Below are 18552 nucleotides of genomic sequence, written 5' to 3' on the forward strand. Positions count from 1 at the left end.
GACTATTACTTTCACTTACAGGATGTTCACATCATTGCAGACACTAAAAGTGCTGATATACTCTAGTCTAAAAGTGAAATCAAAATAGAACTGGACATAATGGTACACTGCTTTATGCCAATTCTACTGACTCAACATGCGCTGGGTTCACACAGCAATTCATAAGTACCTACCGTATAGTTAGTGGAACACCTGACCAAGCATATGTCTGAAGGCATGATTGCTTATGAAATAAAACCCCTTTTCTTAGACTTCTATGCTGTATTTTTTTTTTTTTGGAATACATGTATTTAACTGAACTCAAATGCCTGGAGAATATTCAGACAACCACTTGTTGACAAGCACTTTGTACACTGTGAGTCGTACTTCCATAGTCTGTATATAATTAGACAAAATTAATTTTGGATGTAGACATCTAGGCAAATGTTTGGTTACTTTCAAAAGGCTTCAGAGTCCTTGCAAAAAGGAATGCACTGGTCTCTGCCCATAATCTATCACCTGACTGGCAGATCATCCTTCATTAATAACTGCCTGCTTTCAAGTTTAGAGCTTCTTACGGATTTCAGTCCCACAAAACAGCTGGGTGTATTTTGGAATTACAGAGACATTGCAGCTGGCTCGGGGCTTCAGCGGTCCTATTTTCACAAATCCCCTGTCTTTTAAATCTACAGTTACTGTAATGTTGCACGAAGATCAGAGCCACTGCAATGTTTCTTCCTTTGCTGTTACTGAGTAGCGGGCACTTAAAATCACAAGACACAAAGCACTGTATGTCACATTTAACCTGAGGAGCCTGTCTCACAAAGGAACTTATATATGTCTTTGAACTTGTTTATAGTTATGAAACTTTTAAACTGTAGTCCTACATTTCTTTCCTAAGAACAAAAAAGTCATTAGATTCTGAAGAAAAGAGGTCTCTTTTATAAGCTCAGTACAGTACTTTTATATTTCCGACTATGATATACAATGTATACCATAAATTAATTTAAGACAAATACTTGTAACTTTAATCTATGTAGGCACAAGTAAATCAATGATGTTACTGAAGCGGAGAAATCTTCAATGGTATCATGATTCTGGACTCCATTTCCTGAATAAGGGGCACTGAAAAGGAAATGAGATAGGTTTTAATTTTACTAATAAAGAGCATAAAAATAGTTCTGTACACTCAGTTTGAACAGGTATTATTGTCTTCAAATCACTCTCATAGTTACTGCATGCCAAAACTTCAGTAACCATCAACAATTCCGTAACTGAAGCGTAACAGTTTTGAGAACAAAGGATTTTGTTAATAAAATCTGCTTTGATCCTCTGAACCAAAACAGCTTTTGAAGACAAATATTTCTGTTCCTTTTTTTCCATAATGAAAGCTATCTTACAATTATTCTGGTGTACTTTCTTTGCAATCTATCTTATTTAACCAAAATCTGAAATTGCTAGCATAGTTTTGTGACAGTTTTTTTTTTTGAGAGTCATCTTTGATCTCAAAGATCTTCTGGCTCCAAAGTCTAAGAGACTCCAAAGTCTAATTTGCCTTCTCAAAGGAATTTATTTTAAAGTTCCAGCATCTGATGAAATATTCGAGGTAAAAAATAACCTAATAATAAATGCCACTATTTACTGCCTTTTTTTTTTTTAATAAAACCTTAAATATTTCAAAGATCTGTTCCCTTACAGGACAAGTGCTTTTATAAACATTTACTATTAACATAGCACTTTATCTTAGCTACTAGGTAAGATCTCTTAAGATTGTGCAGTCATGTAGAAAGTTCACTTTACAGCTAAGTGAAAAGTCCCTCTTTCCCTTGCAGATACCCATCCTATTCAAAATTTTTTTAGCACTGTGCGCTATGCACTAAGAAACAAAAACAATGATGCACATAAGGGTCTGTCTCCACCATTCCGATTAAGTTAATCTGTTACCTGTGTAATAGACTAGTTCATCCCAGCCAGGTTTATGCCATGCAGCATTTCTTATATCTTCTCTGGTTTGAAGATCTTTGTAAGCTAGAGAGAGAAAATGACGAGATAAAGTTTGTAACTCTTTTCCTTCTACACATGAACAGCCTCCTTAAAAGCACTGTTATCTGTAACTGGGAGACAGCAAATACAGGGAAGGAAAAAGAGTCAGTTCTTCTCCATAAAAAGGAAAAGCTTCAAAAGCAACACAAATGAAGGAGCTGGGAAAGAGAGAAAAACATACTTTGCTGATGCTGCACTATTTAAGTATCGCATGCTTGGCATATTTTGGGTAGTGGGGGACAAAGGGACATGAAACAGTGCTCTGTGAAGCATTCAACTCTGACTATTTCTGCAAAACCAATAAATTAACAACACCAATAAATGAATGCATATAGTTCCATACAGGGGACAGCAGATTCTTAGTGCTGAAACCTAATTTTCTAAATTCTTGAGATCAGAATATTTTTTCCCTAAATATGGGACAACAAGCTCCGAACGTATGGAAGGCAGCTGCATGTTGGTGGAGCCTAATGTGATAAGAAAACCACAGCAGCATCATGTACTAAGGTCAGTAAATACTTGACTTTCCTCTTTTAACTGTGGTACGTGTGATGCTCGAAACTGAACTGTAGGAAGTTGCCCTCAGCAAAATTCTGCCCAGAAAAACAATGGCAGGATATAATTTATCATGCTTTTGTTATTGAAGGCAAACAAGAAGTAGTCTCTAACAAGAAAGGACTGGGAGGAACTATTGATGGAAATAATGTAAGACAAGAAATGCTCACTTTTGCTTGCTTCAGTTTGGCAAATAAAGCTGCCTACATAAAAATAAGGAAAGCCAACACTGCTCATGTCAAAAAACACTTAAGACATTTTTTGTCTTTTGTAAGAACCTTGTTTCCCACCCAAAGCCAGAAGTCGATTAGGTGCTGACTCAGTGAGAAAGAAAGTAGGGAAGGCAAACAAATTTACCCCAAAGGTGATGAACCATGTAGAGCTGTCCAATCTGTGAGAAGAATCCTCCAACTGCTTCATTACTATCCTGACGAAAACGAATTGCCCGAGCCCTGCAAAAGATCATAGCAACACTTAAAAACTGAAGATTTCTGGGAAGGAAATAGATGACGGTTGATAAGAAAGCGGATGTTAAAAGAAGCATGTATGTTAGAACAGTACCAACAGTATGTGTCAGCAATTAAAAATGCTAAAAACCCATAACAATGATTTGTTGCATGTTGTTTCCACTTAGCAATTATCATATACTCTTGTTAGAATGTGTTAATTGGAGGTGAGGTCTATTGCTTCATTAGAGTGTACGTTAATAATTTGCTTCTTCACATTAGAGACAGTACAATGAAAATTGCTGTAATAGTATGAAGTGGCAGAATGTTTTTACAGCAGATCCTTCCAAAACCAAATCCTTGAGTTCCAGTCATATCATCCTTAGCAGCATTAATTCATCACAGATTTCATGACATTAGAGTGCAGTGTTTTTATTCACATGCACCTTTGTTACGCAGCTGTACTATGTAACACGGTGATGTACTGTGTTAAATATCTCAACTATAAACTATTTGCATCTTCTAAAACAGAACTGCTACCACTGGAGATATATCTAAATTATAAAAATTAAAGATCCAATTTATTGGCAAATTATTGCAATGAAATAAATTATATTGATGACAATTACATATCTAAAAAAATCCAAATAATTTAGTATCAATTAGGACTGCATGGATTTACAGAATGTAAACTGAAAAACTTACACTGGTTTTAAACAAGACAAAATCTGAGGCATATACTGAAGAGAAGACCATCTTAAATGCTTTTAACCTATATATTAAAATAAAAATACGATGCTCAACAGTTTCCAAGGAAAAGTTTAACTTTAAAAGATTAACAGAGCTAAGATTTAGGCTATGTAAACCAAAAGTCAGCCAGCTTCTAACAGTGAGGGAATGGTGAAAGATCAACATAATCTTAAGGAATTAACTTTCTCCCTTTAGTGAGCACGGCTGCCTACTGAAAACAAAGATTATCAAGGTCTCTGCTACATGACATCGAACTTAAAAGGGTTATGAAAAGGGAAGCCAAGCCAGAGCACAGAGAATTGTTTGAATACAGAAATCCTCTTTCCTTCCTCAAAGCATATATTGAGGATCATTTTACAAGTTATCCCAGAGCAGGAGAACGCCATTAACTGGGCGACTGAAATCCTTTGGTATCTTTCTGCCATTTCCATGTTATAGATTTTCAAACATATATCTCTCAAATAAGAGAACATATGTGGTAAAGCAGGACTTACCAGTAATTTCCCCACTCAATCATTGTTCCAGGCTACAAAAAAAAAGAGACTCTTAAAACTGTGGTTGGAATGAAGTTAAAATATTTCAACAGTTTTCGCATTTACATATGGAGAACACTACTTGTTATCAAAATTGCTTCCTTCAAAAGATAAGTATAATAATGTATAATTACTATGTTTATTTACTATAGTACTTCTTAGTCATTTGCCTGAAGTTATCTCATACAAACACAGAATATTCAGCCCTTCCTAAGAGATATTAGAGATCTTGTTGGAGCTTGCCTTTCAACCCCACACATCAACTCTGCCATCAACTTTGATAAGAAGCATATTTTTAAGATGAGGCTTGTTTTCCATCTACATTGTATAAACACAGTTTGAAGATTTTAAAATAGTATTTTGTCTACAAAATAAAAAATAAAAATTTAAAATTTAAACTTACTCGAAGTTGATAGGATCTTAGTTCATAAATGTTGGGCCCCGCCCTGGGAACAGGTTCATTCCAGAAACTAAACTCCAACAATAATTGGTTCTTCCGAGAGAGAAGCATGTTACCTCTTTCTTTGCGAAACTCTGTGAATTCCTTAAAACAAGGTGACCATTATTATAAAACTTTGTATTACCGATCTACAACATAGAGCAGTTCAGATTTTTCAATGCTATATTCAAGATTTGGATATCCAAATGCTTCTAATTTTATAGAAATCTAGATTCCCTGAGCATCTTTGAAATTTTCAGCTGGTATTGCTTACACAACACTCGACAATCTACAAGTACTTCACAAAATATTCATAATATCTGAATTTAAGAATAATCCCTTTTCCAAAGAGGTGGTCTAAGGTTGTACAGCAAGTGATGAGATACAGAAGTAAAAACAAGTGTCCAAATTTCCATTTTTTTTGCTGTGATTATTCTATGTTCTAAGTAAATCAGCTATTTCTAACAAAGGTATCAAAAAATTCCTGCATTTTACCTTATTTTGTCGGAGTTTACTCATGACCTCATTGAGAGCTGGATAGCCTCCCTCATACCTCCAGAGATGAACTAAAACGTAAAAAGGAAGCTTCTTCAGAAACGGTGTGTACTGGTACTAAAACTATGGAGTATCACAGTACAAAAGACTCTTCATGCTACAGAATTGTACAAAAACAGAAACCTGGTAATAGGTTCAAATATGCATTTTAATTAAATAAAGCACTTCACATTTATCCATTTTAAGAATAATGGAATAATTTGGGTTTTAAAAGGGTTTTCTTAGAGAATTTTGCAATTTGCTCTAAAAGGAATAGTTCTGAAAGGAACTTTTGTTGCCATGCTAATAAGATGTGATGAATTTAGATAACTGTACTTGAATTTGAGATTCAATTTAAGAGAGTGACTTAATACCAAAGATCTGCTTTATACCAATTTCACGTGAGAGGAATAGACTGGCAGAATTTTTAGTTCAACAAATTACTCAAGAAAAGAGCATAACATAACTTCTGATACATGAAATATGACACAGATGTTATTTTTAGATAAAATAAATAAAAAAAGCAAACAAAAAAAATCTAAGCATGCTAGAATGGTTATATATGCTAATATTTTCCTCGCTAAACAATTTCAAAATAGGTTTTTGATACGCTTTTCAAAGCATTTTGTATAACAAGATTTATTTACAAGCACTTAATATAGCAAGGCAACAATATTTCATCTTCAAATCTCCTTCTATCCTTTTCTTGAAGACTCACAAAACCTATTTCCTCTCATATAAAGAAGTTAATGCTGTTTTGTGCCTTTACCAGGAAAGCAAACTGGAGACTAATGCAAAACCTTTCATTATTAGAGTGGATTCATCCAGGGTATCTGCTGCTGCTAATCCCCAGGACAAATACAATATATCCAGCTATTAACCAGCCTGGGCACAAGCACTGTGCAAGTCAAAATCCCTTAGTCTACATTATTAGGCTGCTAGAACAGTTGCTGCAGCATTTACAAGGCAGGTTATTGATGCAATTACAGATACAGTGTGCGTTAATACATTATAAAAACAACAAATGAGGCTTGGCTAATATATTTTCATTTCAACTACCTTCGGTTCTCAATTTCCTTTCAACTTTTAAGAACTGTTTCTCAGACAATGTTCTGTTTCTCTAGTGCCATTTCCTCACATTTGTTCAGGGTCAATATTGCAACATTCTATGAATGCAGTAGAAATTAATGCATATACTTCAATAGCGAAGCAGCAACCTTGATATTAGCAAAGCTCTAACAACAGAGTCTCTTCTGTAGAACAGGCATCAGCACTTCACTCAACATTTGTGGCTTCCCACAAATTTCCCACAGTCTTGGATATTTTTTCAGGTTTTCTATCTACATTAGGCACTTCTGTAGTTACTTCTGCAGCAGCCTTTCTATAATTTCCAGTTTAGGATATTTTCACTCTGGGTAATTAGGCAGTATCTTTATATGAACATGAGCAGAAATGCTTTATTTTCCATCAGTAAAGGTTTTAATTATTTAGTTAGAGTGCAGTCACTTTTTCAGATGGTGTGAATGATTTCCATTGCATTATCATTGAGCAATTACAGCATGGAAATCTGAGCACATGTTTCATATTGGCCAATACAAGTTAATTTGTGTTGGTGAGTCTTTGGCCTAAATATTCAGTAACACAATATGCAGCTGCAAAATATCAGGAACAGATTTTACAAGGGGTTTCAAAAGCTGTTAATCTATCCCAAGGAAGACACAAAAGTGTTTTAACAACAGGACAAATTTTAGGAATTAATACTTTGCTGTCAAACTCAACAAGACAAAAAGCAAACACGGTCAGTATTAAAGACTACCGGTAACCGATGCACACACATCCTCACTGTATACATTGCGGCAAAGGTTCACTATCAACAGAGATGATTTAAAGAGAAGAAACCTGCCAAGCATGTTTCACTTGTATGGTTTAAATTCTGTTGTACTTCTATCTCCTACCAGCCTGATCTTGCTCTCCGTACCACGTGTTCCAAGTCCCCACCAGTGCACATGGGTAGTGTTTTTCTTCATGAATCTTTGGCAGCACCTCTTGACTTAAAAACAAGGAATACAGACACTATATTGCATTTCCTTCAGGGAGGCTACAGTTGATATGTATAACAAATCACCACAGGTTCATCATTATGGTACAAAAATTCACAAAGTTCTACTTTCAGAATAGAAAGCCGAAATACACAAGTCTGCTACCCAAGGGAATAGACATTCATAATACTACATAAAATTAATGTGTATTAAACTACGAAAAATACACAGTATGGCACAATTCTTTTGATGCAATAAATTATGTGATGTCATCTAATCTGATACATAAGAAAAACAAATATTGGGATGTCTCAGAGGAAGTGCATCCTATCTGCACTTGCTATAGTAAACTGTAATCTTTATTAAGAGGCAAAATATGCAAAGTAGGAGAGTGTTTTGTACCAGTTACAGTGCTGTAACTTTGTTGTGCCAGGTGCATAAAAACAAGTATTTTGATGGATATGAATATGAGCAAATGATAATTTTACTTTGCAGTATGCAGTCTTGATGCCTTTTACCATTTAAAAGAGCAGAGGTAGTTTGAAGCAGCTTATCCATTAAAGAATAAAGTGAAACTGCTCTAAAAATATTGTCAAAACAAAATTTCTGAACAACTATTTCCAATATTTCTGTTTTTTAAAACTTTAAAGGTGAACTACATTAAGAAATTACGGTTTACCAAATGTTAAGTTGGTTAAGACAGCTTTCACTGCACTTCACTCCTCTGTTCCTCTTGTTGAACTTTGCCTTTTAGTATTTTTCCCTTGATTCCTACTTTTAATCATCTTGACTCATAGGCAAAGTGTCTTTGCGTCATATCAAATATTACGAAGTAGGCTGTTCTTCTGTTTGGGAGTCAGGATATAGGAATCTTCCTCTTGGTTCTGCCACTGACTTTCTGGATGACCTTGAGCAAATCTCATTACTAGCTTGTACCTCAATATTTCTGGTTACGGAACAACGGAAATAACAAGATAGAATGACTCTCCAAGGATGTTTTCGGTAACCATGAGTTCATTTTTTGCAAAGCATAATGAGATGCTAGAAAAGCAGCCTGAACACTAAAGCTAAATTATTACTGTAATAATCCTAAATATATATATATATACACACACACATATATATTTTAAACCAAACAATACCTGATAATTCTTAGATATGAACAGTACTTTTTTGCCTTTTATAAAAAACTGGTTCCTAATTCTTCAGAAGGGAGTCTTTAACTCATTAATTCATGAACTACTTTCACAACACTCTTTATTACATTGTTTCTTTGTTACTACATAATAGCTAAATCTTATTCTGATTTGATGTAAAATAAGGAGTTTACTTCCTCATGTTTAATTTAGGGAGAGGAATGAGAGAAGTTTATATACTCTTCAATCTTTATTATCCCATTCTTAAGTTTCCTCCTTCCATCAATACTTTGGTTTGGAATGAACAAATCAAATCCCACATATTTTATCTGAATCTCTCTTTTTCTGTGTCTTTTTCCTTGAAAATAAAAGCCTCTGCCCTCACTCAGCATTTCAGTAGCTCACAAGATGCTGCTGTAATGTCTTTCTCTGTTTTGTGTAATTGGACATGTTTATACTAAGCCTTTAAACAGAAATCCAATTGAACACTAATTGTACTTTTCTGTGTGTATATATATGTATATATATATTTTTTAAACAGAAAAGTTAAAAATAACTTACATCTGGAAACAATTCAGCCAATTTTGTAAATTTGTATAGTAAGGAACCTAGTTTTTGGTTATCTATTCCCATTTCAATGTTGTACACATTAAAGCACAGAGATATTAGACAAACTGCTCATGGCTGTACTATGCACCAGTAACAGAGCTGAAAAATTTGGAGGTGTGAACTTCTTCCCTACCCTCCAGCCTAGCTGGCGTTCTAGTCAATACACCACAATTAAATGACTGGTTACAAGACGAGATCATTATGCTAAGAATCCTTGACTGACAACACAATCACTGTCAGTAAGACAGTGCTGTTCAGAAACACACGAGACTCGTTATATTTTCAAAACAAAGTATTTGGGTCTTTAATACAGCAGTTGTTTGGCTCTGAAGTACAGTTCAGAATTAATGTTTCAGCATTCTACTATTTATATTAGTAAATACAAAATTTTACTATTTGCATATTCTGGAACTTGAAACTGTTTTGGAAATTCCATATAGCACCACTCTCTTTAGAGGGTACTACCCCAACGCAAAGATCCTATCCAATAATTTGCACATCTCTTTAAGGGTAGATCTCAGTAACATCATTGTGTAGAAAGAAGATCTGGATGAGCTGAGTAACAGTCAAATCCAGGGTTGCTAAAATCTCTTCCAAACCCTATTTGTATTTAATACTGGCACATGATTTTACTTCTGATTTACTTACTATTCCTTTTCTTTCTGTATACACAATGACTCCCACTCTCCCACCTGCAACAAATCCCTACATCTCATTTGGGGGGGCAAGGGAGGGAATGCCAGCACACCAGCATCTCCCCATGTGGAGCAGCAATGGAAAGACAGGCAGGAGATGGGAGAAAGCTGTTCCAGCAAACTCCGCCTGCGCCTCCACAAAAACCACCACTGCAAAGTGCTAAGAAAGCAGCACTTTCAAGAGGGGAGACAGGGTAAACTGAGTAAAATACCTATGCCATCCTTCTCAAAACAAACAAACAAATAAAACTATTTACTACTGTAGTCTGTAAGTAAAGGTAGATTTTTTCCACTTCCCCTCTGAACAACTACGCTATCTGTCAATTTTCAGAACAGCTTGTGATCAAATCAACAGGTCTAAAATGTGAAAATGTAACATCCACACTTACCAAAGCTTGTTGTAGGCATCTAGACATTCTGGTTTTACATTGTGAACTGAAACAACAACATGAGATGAAAAATGCAATAACAGGATAAAGAAATGAAAATGTTAAATATAAGAAGATCACTCACTCTGTAGTTTATACAGACTGCTGGTCTCCCTTTTGGCTAGAAGGTTGGAGTGAGCATCTTTCCTTGGATCAACTTTGCGAACAAATAGCGATTTTAACCAACTGTCTTCACGAGGTCTGCTAGCTGATGATACCAGCCCCCTACACATTAACAAGTACATTACACTGTCACTGAGTGGGTCTTGAAAATGCCCACAACGCAGGAAAGATGGGCAAGATCAAGTCAATACAAACAGAGTGATAACACAGAGTTACACACAGGGCCGTTGCTAAATTTTTCCATTGATCCACTTGCTAGTAATATAAAGGCAGTTCTTTCCCCACAGAGCTTTACCCTTTAAAAATCTTTTAATGTGACAGAAGCAAAGTTGACCATACACTATCCACTTTTAATCTTTGCGAGCATGCCAGGGAACAGATGGATGGCTGTTTTTTTGCCTATTTCTTTTGTCTTTAACCAAGTGTTCTTGCTCAAGGAAGCGGGATCTGTCTTGCTGTATACAACCAAGAGTGAAAAAGAGCAAAATGACAGTGTATATAAGGAAAGATTTATATAGTGTAAATAGGCAAGTACCATATGTTCCTGTGTTTACTTAAACACAGTTCTGAAAGGAAAAGTTAAGATATCTTTCAAGAAAAAGAAATGTATACCAAAGCCTTATTTGGGAAGAATTATGAGTTGCAGGAAATAAGCCACCTGCCAATATTCCAAATTGTGGTAATTATACTGGGTATGGATACAGATCCACTTTCTTTGAACAATATCCATTTCCCCCAACTTTGAAACAGGATTTCATGTACTTTCTTTTTTTAACTTCTTTATGGAGCTTCTACAAATACCTTTTTCAAAATAATACACTTCCCTGCAAGCCACAGGGTATCCCAAACATTACAGCTGACGACTGTGGTCTCTGTTGGAGGAATTACTCTTCCTTTTTCCAACTGGCAGAAAATCAATTACCAGAAATTAATTTATTAAATTAACTCTCTACAAAGCTTGACAGGTGACCCCAATCTCAAAGGCAACAGGGATTCTGCTGGACCTCAGAAATCCTAAAAATATGGCATTACAGCTGGAGATTTAAACCTACTCCTGCCTCAGGAGTCAACTCTTCATCCTTAATTACTGCCTAGGAGATCCAGAAAACAGGCATTAACCTCCAGCTATAAACCTGTCCTTCGGGTTACCAAGTTTGAGGAAAAAAATAGAAGAAAATCTCAGGTTCTTTTGGAAAAAATACCTTTATGGACATGCCTGTCTACATTACACAAAAACAGTTCATTAACTATCTGTTTTAACAGTCAATCTTTTAGTTTCAATGTCTGGAAAAAAAACATAAAAGAACTGGTTTACATTGAGGAAGCAGAATGGAAAGAAAGAATATTCCTAACTAAAGGAATAAAAAGAACCATAAAAACAAACACAGATGAGATGACCTTCAACATTAAGAAACACCTGATAAACATCTTATTGGTGTATTAATTGCAATTTTCTTTGGCTCCAGGCAAATATATAGATGTGTTTACTATGCTGAAAGCTGAACAGTCTTTTCCCAAGATAAGAATTTAAAAGGGTATTCTCTGATGAGGGTCTTGCCAGAATGGAGGGTATGCAGTGACTTGGAGCAGATGCATCCCTGATGCCAGGTGACTGCGTGTTGGCCCAGCTGCATCAGACACCACAGGAACATGCTGCCCCAGCTGATGCCGAATTGGGGAGAGGGCAAATCTCACCTAAAAACATATGCACAAAAGAGAAGGGTAACAGCTGGAGTTTTTTAACACAGACATGCACCTTGTTGTTTGGGGTCCTAGGGCCTTGTTTCTAACCACTATATCCTCTGAGAAGTACCACACTAATGCTAAATACACTTTTTTCCAACTGCCATTCATAAGCATCATTCACAAATCTGCACACTTTTATGCAAACAAAACAGCATTTTCCATCACTCAGATGGCTTACTTTTAACTAACTTCTTACCATTATGCTCCACAATATTATAATACACGTTCCAAGCAGAGCAGATATTGGATGCAAACTATGTGAATGTTGCTAATGTAAATACAAACATATGCAGAGAGACATGCTATATGGAATTAATATCACACTTCAAATTTTTTATTTTCTGGGAATAATACTTATTAGAGGAGAGTCTTCACAAAATCTTCTAACTGTTTCACTTTGCTAGGAGGACCTTCTCCCAAAAATACTTAACTATGGGCTTCGTTTTATCATGCAGCTTTTTCAGAATCAGATCCTGTAGTTGTACCTGATACAACAGTTGAAATGGGTTTGTGAAGATGGTGCAGAGAAACTGCAACAATTAGGTGAAGTAAGTCCACATTTCAAAAAAGCTGCTGTCATCTTCTCTGTGTTATTTCAAAATATGGGAAGAAAAAGTCAATACTTAATTACTAGGGGAAAATAAAAAGGTAAAAGCTTTTTAAATAGTTGTGCCTTAACTGTTCCTCTGACACTTTCATCTAACAAAAGATGGACATTGTGACTTTGAAAACCAAAGTTTACCCTTTCTGCTTTTAATTTATATAGACTATTGACAGGCTGATCCATTTCTCCTAAGTTTCTGCCCCAGAACCTGGCACAATGCTACAAATGGGTTGCAAACAGTACAAATGCTACACTGGCTTGTAAATACAAAACAGGAACATTGGACAGTTCACTTATTTTGAGACTAAGAATGCTGGTGAAAACAGTTCTATCCCACTTAACCTCTGCTTTAACACAAAAAATTGGGTGGAATGGGAGGTACCAGGTGAAACATTTAATTTTGTAGTAACCCATGTCTGGCTGGAAGAATAAAATAAAAAAAAGAAAAAAAGAAAAAAAAAAAGAACTTGTCTATAAACTGACAGTTCTAAACAAAAGTCAAAGCTTATTTCAGAGGAAAACACCCAGGGTCACAGAACCTCGGGCACTCCTTCTCCACACACCCTTCCCGCTCCACGGGGCTGCCTGCAGAGCTCATCCCTGGCGCCTCGCACAGCGGCTGCTGCCCCTGCCACACAGCAGCTTTGCCCATTTTAAGAGGGAGGAGGAACACCGGGAGCCGCTCCATCCCCTTCCAGCTCCTCAGCACCCAGAGGACACACGGCGCGTTGGCTCCGAGGGCCGCACACCCGTGCCCGGACACCCGGCGTCGGTGCGGGCCGCGCCGCGGCCTTGGCCCGTGTGTGCCCCTCGGGGCGACAGGCAGAGGCGAGAGCCGGCCCGGGGGCGCGCACAGGCACAGCGCAACACCCGGAGGAAGGGCCGCGCAGGGAGTGCGCGTGGCGCGGCGCCCCGCGGGTGCTCACCGCGCCGCCGGGACACCCACGCACCGGGAGGCGAGCGCAGGGGGTGTCCGCGGCAGGCGGCGGCGGGGCGGGGGGCTGGCCTTGCGGCCCGTGACCTTGAGGGAGAGGCAGCGCCGCGGCCGGGCCCGCCCGCGGGGAGCGGGGCGCCATTTCCAGTGAGGAGCGGGGCCCGAGCGAGATGGCGTGGGGAGGGAGAGGGGTTGTGGAAGGCAAGGGAGCGGCCGCGGGGACAGGCTGCGGCCGCCCCCTCGGCCCGGGGCTCACCTGAGGGCCAGGCCGGCGGGCGGGAGGCGCGGCCCGGCGCCGGCCCCCGCCGCGCTCCGCCGCAGCAGCACTCGCGCCGCCATCTTGCTCGCGCCGCCTCCCTCCGCCGTCTGCCCGCGGCCCGGGGTCGGGGGGGGGGAGGAAAGTGGGGGGCGCCACTACGCAGCCGCCGGCCGCTAGGGGCGCGCTGGCGCCGCTGCGCATGCGCCCTTCTGCTGCGACCCCCCACCCCCGGGCCGGTCTGAGGTGGCCTCGGTTACCTTAGAGCGCAATTAGAGGTTAAATCGCCTTGGAATGGGGATGCAGTTCATTAACCAGGGAGGAAACCCCTCCGCTGTGCTGCTTAGTTGATAGGACACTCCCTTGCAACCCAAGGACTGGGCTTGGCTTCCTTTATTGCTTGAACATCTTCCTTCTCTGCTTGGACACTATTTTTTTGGTATTTCGTCTCTGTATTTCACATTTTCTGCTGCCCAGGGCAGTGTTCTACACAGGACTCTTCTCTCATTCTCTGCTAGAGATGAAGTTCCATATGTTGGAATGAGATTTTATTCCACGTCAGTGGAAACTACCAAAAATCTGCATAAACCATCTCAGCACGGGCAGATCAACAAGAATAATCTAAAGAGTAATCTAAATTCCAATCTTTGCCATCAGGACAGCTGAAATTGCCATTGTGTGCATCTGGAGAAACAGAAATAACATTCTTACGACAGTGAAAAGTAACTGCGCTCACTAATGACAATAGAGTGGTTCAGTTCCCTCCTTAACTTCAAGTCATCAGCAGAGAAATTCTATTTAGAAATTTCTTGTTCTTTTTTTTTTTCTTCATCTTAAGCAAAGAGCAGTGACACCAGTAAATACACAGCTCTTCACACAGGGTTCCTCACAAGCTTTGATATACCTGCTCTTCTCCATTCAGGAGGCAATGCTGTATTTTGACACAAATTCCCTTTAAATCTGAATACAGAACCAACCAAGTCAGCTACATGAGGCTGCTGTAATGGTAGCACCCGCTCAGCTTACATCTGGCAAAATGGGATACACAATCCCCAGATCTGCCTCAGGATAAAGTAACCTAATCATTAACCCCTGTGGCCTTACTGTTTTATATTACAGCATTCAGCAAATCAGTACCTGTACCTCTAATGTGTTGCTTTAATTAGCTCTTCTGATGAGAATAAATCTAAGCATATTTACTTTCATTTTTCAGCTTTGCATTCTCATTACATATTTCCTGATGGTAGTTCAAAAGGTCCTGCTCTCCTTAAACTGAATATTCTTTGCACAAGTTACTTGCTTGTAAAGGAAACACTTTTTTTTCCCCTCCTGAGAAAAGTGCATCAATCCAGCAGTTTATGGGAGCCAGTAACATGAGTTCTTAATTTGTCATCCCCAACTGGGGCAGCTTAGCGAAAACTTCATAGATTTCTTCCCACAAAGGGAACTATGCTAAGCTCTCCAAAGTTGATAATAGCAGTAAAGTGTAAATATTTAAAGGCAAATGATTGTGTTCCTCTTAAGAGATTGTGGAAGTTGTAAAATACAACCATATGGTTTAAATGACTAAGGAAATAAGGACACGTAAGTAGTTGGCTTTAAGATTTGTACATTTCCTTTGAAAAGTTTTAATAGCATTGTTTTAAGTATACCAACCAAACAAAGACTGCCTGAAATACAGAACAAATACAGACTTTCCCTCCCCCCCGCAATTTAAACATTATATAGTTATGTTCTTTATTTCTCAATAGAGAAGAGCCATTCTAAGTGAACAGCTGACATCTGAAACTATCAAGAACTTGGAAAAACTACATGCAAGAAGAGGAAGTGTTAACTCAACACTTAACTGACATTTTCTCTATTTTCATTAGAAACTTGAGGAGTTCAACTTTAACATCCAGTTTTAGAAGAACTATATTTACTATTTATTGTGACTCCAAAGATCATTAGAACATGTTACATACAACAACTGGGCCCCAAATGCCCCTCCCACAGATCAGTCAAAAGCCTTCCAAGTGTTTTCCTTCTATTTATCTGTTGAACAAACTTTAAGTTCCTGGAGTTTTTCACTTAAATAGGTAGTATCTGCCTCTGTCAGATTTTCTGAATCTGACAAATTTTCAAGGAACCTGGTTCCTGCACAGGGTTTTCCTGTTATTGGATCTATGACATTTCCAACCTTGAAAACAATTTCAGCCAGTTCATGTTTCACATGCTTGCTCCTCCTCTCAGGCAAAGCTTTCAGAAGAACAATGTCTCCAACAACACACTGCTGCAATGGGTCATGGGCAAAATACGTTTTTCGCTTGTTGAAGAACTGTGGAAGAAAAAGCAAATCTTGGCATTAGGTTTCAAAATAAAGCAGTGGCAAATATTTTTAATAAAAAAATAAACCAAGTTTCTCTAGTGAGAAGTAGTTCTGCTTATGCTTATTTGCTTTTGATTTTCTGAGGAGCTCAAGTGTGGACTGTGAAGAAAAATGCAACTGTGCAGTTTTTTCCTCTCAAAGGAAGCACAGCATTACCACCCCCTCCTGATTTGTATGTTATTGCTAACAAGAGTTTGTGGAAAAGGAAGGAAGAGGACAAAGGCACAAGCTACTGCTAAACAGGTGGTTACCAACAAAGATGAGCTCTTCTAGCATCACCACTGTCCATCAACCTCTCTGCTATAGTTTTGTTCTGCCATTTTAGCCTTCTCTTTCTCCTTAGGATACTCCACTTCCGCTGAATAATCTGACTTTCCTCAATAGTTTCTACTTCAAGAGCCAGTATCAGTTCTCATTTATACTACCCTTCTTAAGACTTATTACCCCACATTTGTTTTTGCACCAAAGTTTGTCTTTTTTTTTCAAGTTTTCTTGCTCAATTCATTTCCTTTCATGCAATTGTAATATGTTTACTTTTATTGACACCACAGGATTCAGAATCAAGAAGTTCTTCTATTGGATACAGTTTTGAACAAGGATTCACTAGATACAGTATTGCAGGGCCTACTAGAACCCCACTTGACCCTCAGCTGTTTGGTTACCAAGGGCAAGTTATTTCACCCACCTGTGCTATAGCCTTCCCACCTAAAAGAGAGGAAGTATTATTTTTAACTTCCCTATTTGACATGTATTGACAAATTGGAAGTGCAAGGCTCTTCTAGCACATAATAGTAGAAGTGGAAATACATAAGATTTAAGTATACTCATAATTATGCATACATGAAAGAAAGCCTACATTCCCAATTCCCAATGCACTAAACATTTTGAAGAAACACTTAGCAGACAATCTTAGAATTGACAACACTTCATCTTTCACAGTCATCCCTATAACTAAATCATTAACCAAGCCCCTTAAGAAGCTTACAATATAAAAAGCTATTAAAAATTCAAATAGTCAAAGCAATTAAACATTTTCCCATGCAGAATACAAAGCTTATCTTGTAAAACAAAGTGCTAGTCACTGTTTACCTTTAGCAAGTAAGGATCTAGCACCAGTCTGGTCACTCTGACTTTAGCAGTTTTCTGCATTTTGGTTCCTATTACTTTCCCTACTATCCATTTTGCATGGACAGCTCCACGTGGTACAGACATCATTTAGGTAGGATCATCCAGTGCCTGGCAACAAGTAAACATATATATTTTAACAAAAAAAATGAAGTTCTGATCAACAGCAGAGTTTCAGTTTCAAGATAAATTAATTATATCATTTCTTGGCAGGAGGGGGGAAGGCTATTTACAAACAGTTCAAACTTTGCTATGCTGCACTAACTCAGTTGTGCCTTAAAGGTATAATGAGAAGAGATACACACATGCAACTATAGGAGGAAAAGTTACTTTAGGCTGGCACTAATAATTGAAATAATAGTTTGAGCCCTTATTCCCTATAAACCACAATATTCATCCAAAACACACCTTCTTACATAAAAGAAATAAACTGAGAAAATCATTAAAAAAGTGAAGTCATGTTCCTACAGCTCATGTTGTCAAGCAGCTCCATGTGCAAAGAGTTAACCCAAACAGAAAACAAAAGGAACTGGTAAAGCAAGTTATAAATTGGACTTTGAAGAGCCACCTGCTTTTGTGAATACCAGAACTACCAGCTTGAATACTGAAACCCAAGGAAGGCAATAAAACCCCCAAAATGTACTTGAGACACCAAAGAGCTACTTTCAGTGCAAGGAACTACAGTGATAAGCTATTAGCTGGGCCTGAACAGGGAGAGCTTTCTGTCACCCTTATAAAGTTTAGGATTAAAGCAGATAGCTGAAAGTCATAAAAATAATTATAAATTAAGCATTAAACGAGCGACTGTTATTGTCCATTCTCCCCGCTATCTAGGGTCATGTCAGCAGCTCCAGACCAGGCCCAGGGCGATGACACCCACCCCGTTATCAACGCAGCGCACCCACGGGAGCGGATGACGGTTTCCCCGGCGGGGCCTGTCCCCAGCTGGGCAGGACCAAAACCCTCCTCTAGTGCGGGTCGATAGGGCAGGATCCCCCACAACGGGGAGCGCGGCGGGTCCGGGGCTGCCTGGGCCTCTCCCCCCTTCCCTTCCCTTCCCTGGCGCCATCCCCACCGGCGGAACAACCCCCCACACCGACAGCCCCGCTCACCGCCGCCACGGCGCCTCACGGGCCTTAAAGAAGCGCAGGCGGAAGGGGCGGAGCCCCGGGCGGNNGCCCCGCCCCTAGCTCGTGGCCCCGCCCCCAGC

General features: G+C 38.8%; 2 protein-coding genes across 3 annotated transcripts; both read right to left on the reverse strand.

Annotated features, from left to right (window-relative positions):
• On the reverse strand, nt 1-13948 carry NIPSNAP2 (nipsnap homolog 2). Of its 2 annotated transcripts, none has more exons than XM_026037018.1 (10): nt 13850-13948; nt 10272-10411; nt 10148-10193; nt 7235-7329; nt 5241-5311; nt 4710-4850; nt 4268-4299; nt 2935-3029; nt 1924-2007; nt 1-1104 (listed from the first exon to the last, which is right to left on the reverse strand). In XM_026037018.1, exons 1-10 carry the CDS (start codon nt 13930-13932, stop codon nt 1040-1042), a joined length of 852 nt encoding a protein of 283 aa, XP_025892803.1. In that variant the 5' UTR covers nt 13933-13948; the 3' UTR covers nt 1-1039. The 2 variants fall into 2 exon arrangements, with proteins under 2 accessions (XP_025892803.1, XP_025892804.1); XM_026037019.1 differs by lacking the exon at nt 13850-13948 and adding an exon at nt 11727-12221.
• A 1538-nt stretch (nt 13949-15486) lies between these two features.
• MRPS17 (mitochondrial ribosomal protein S17) lies at nt 15487-18497 on the reverse strand. The gene is made up of 3 exons (XM_026036984.1): nt 18455-18497; nt 17307-17453; nt 15487-16166 (listed from the first exon to the last, which is right to left on the reverse strand). Exons 2-3 carry the CDS (start codon nt 17430-17432, stop codon nt 15876-15878), a joined length of 417 nt encoding a protein of 138 aa, XP_025892769.1. The 5' UTR covers nt 17433-17453; nt 18455-18497; the 3' UTR covers nt 15487-15875.
• Between the last annotated feature and the right edge of the window lie 55 nt (nt 18498-18552).

Source organism: Nothoprocta perdicaria, unplaced genomic scaffold (assembly GCF_003342845.1).
Source record: "Nothoprocta perdicaria isolate Ctin4 unplaced genomic scaffold, notPer1 scaffold_189, whole genome shotgun sequence".
In the NCBI taxonomy this organism is placed as follows: domain Eukaryota; kingdom Metazoa; phylum Chordata; class Aves; order Tinamiformes; family Tinamidae; genus Nothoprocta; species Nothoprocta perdicaria.

Excerpts from the sequence above, each read along its gene's own strand:
- MRPS17 (XM_026036984.1), bottom strand. The coding sequence starts at position 17,432 with ATGATGTCTGTACCACGTGGAGCTGTCCATGCAAAATGGATAGTAGGG. Across the intron at positions 16,167-17,306 it reads TAGATCCTTACTTGCTAAAG|TTCTTCAACAAGCGAAAAAC; the intron begins GTAAACAGTGAC and ends TTTCTTCCACAG.
- NIPSNAP2 (XM_026037018.1), bottom strand. The coding sequence starts at position 13,932 with ATGGCGGCGCGAGTGCTGCTGCGGCGGAGCGCGGCGGGGGCCGGCGCC. Across the intron at positions 4,851-5,240 it reads GTAAACTCCGACAAAATAAG|GAATTCACAGAGTTTCGCAA; the intron begins GTAAAATGCAGG and ends CCTTGTTTTAAG. Across the intron at positions 4,300-4,709 it reads TAAGATCCTATCAACTTCGA|CCTGGAACAATGATTGAGTG; the intron begins GTAAGTTTAAAT and ends TTTTTTTTGTAG.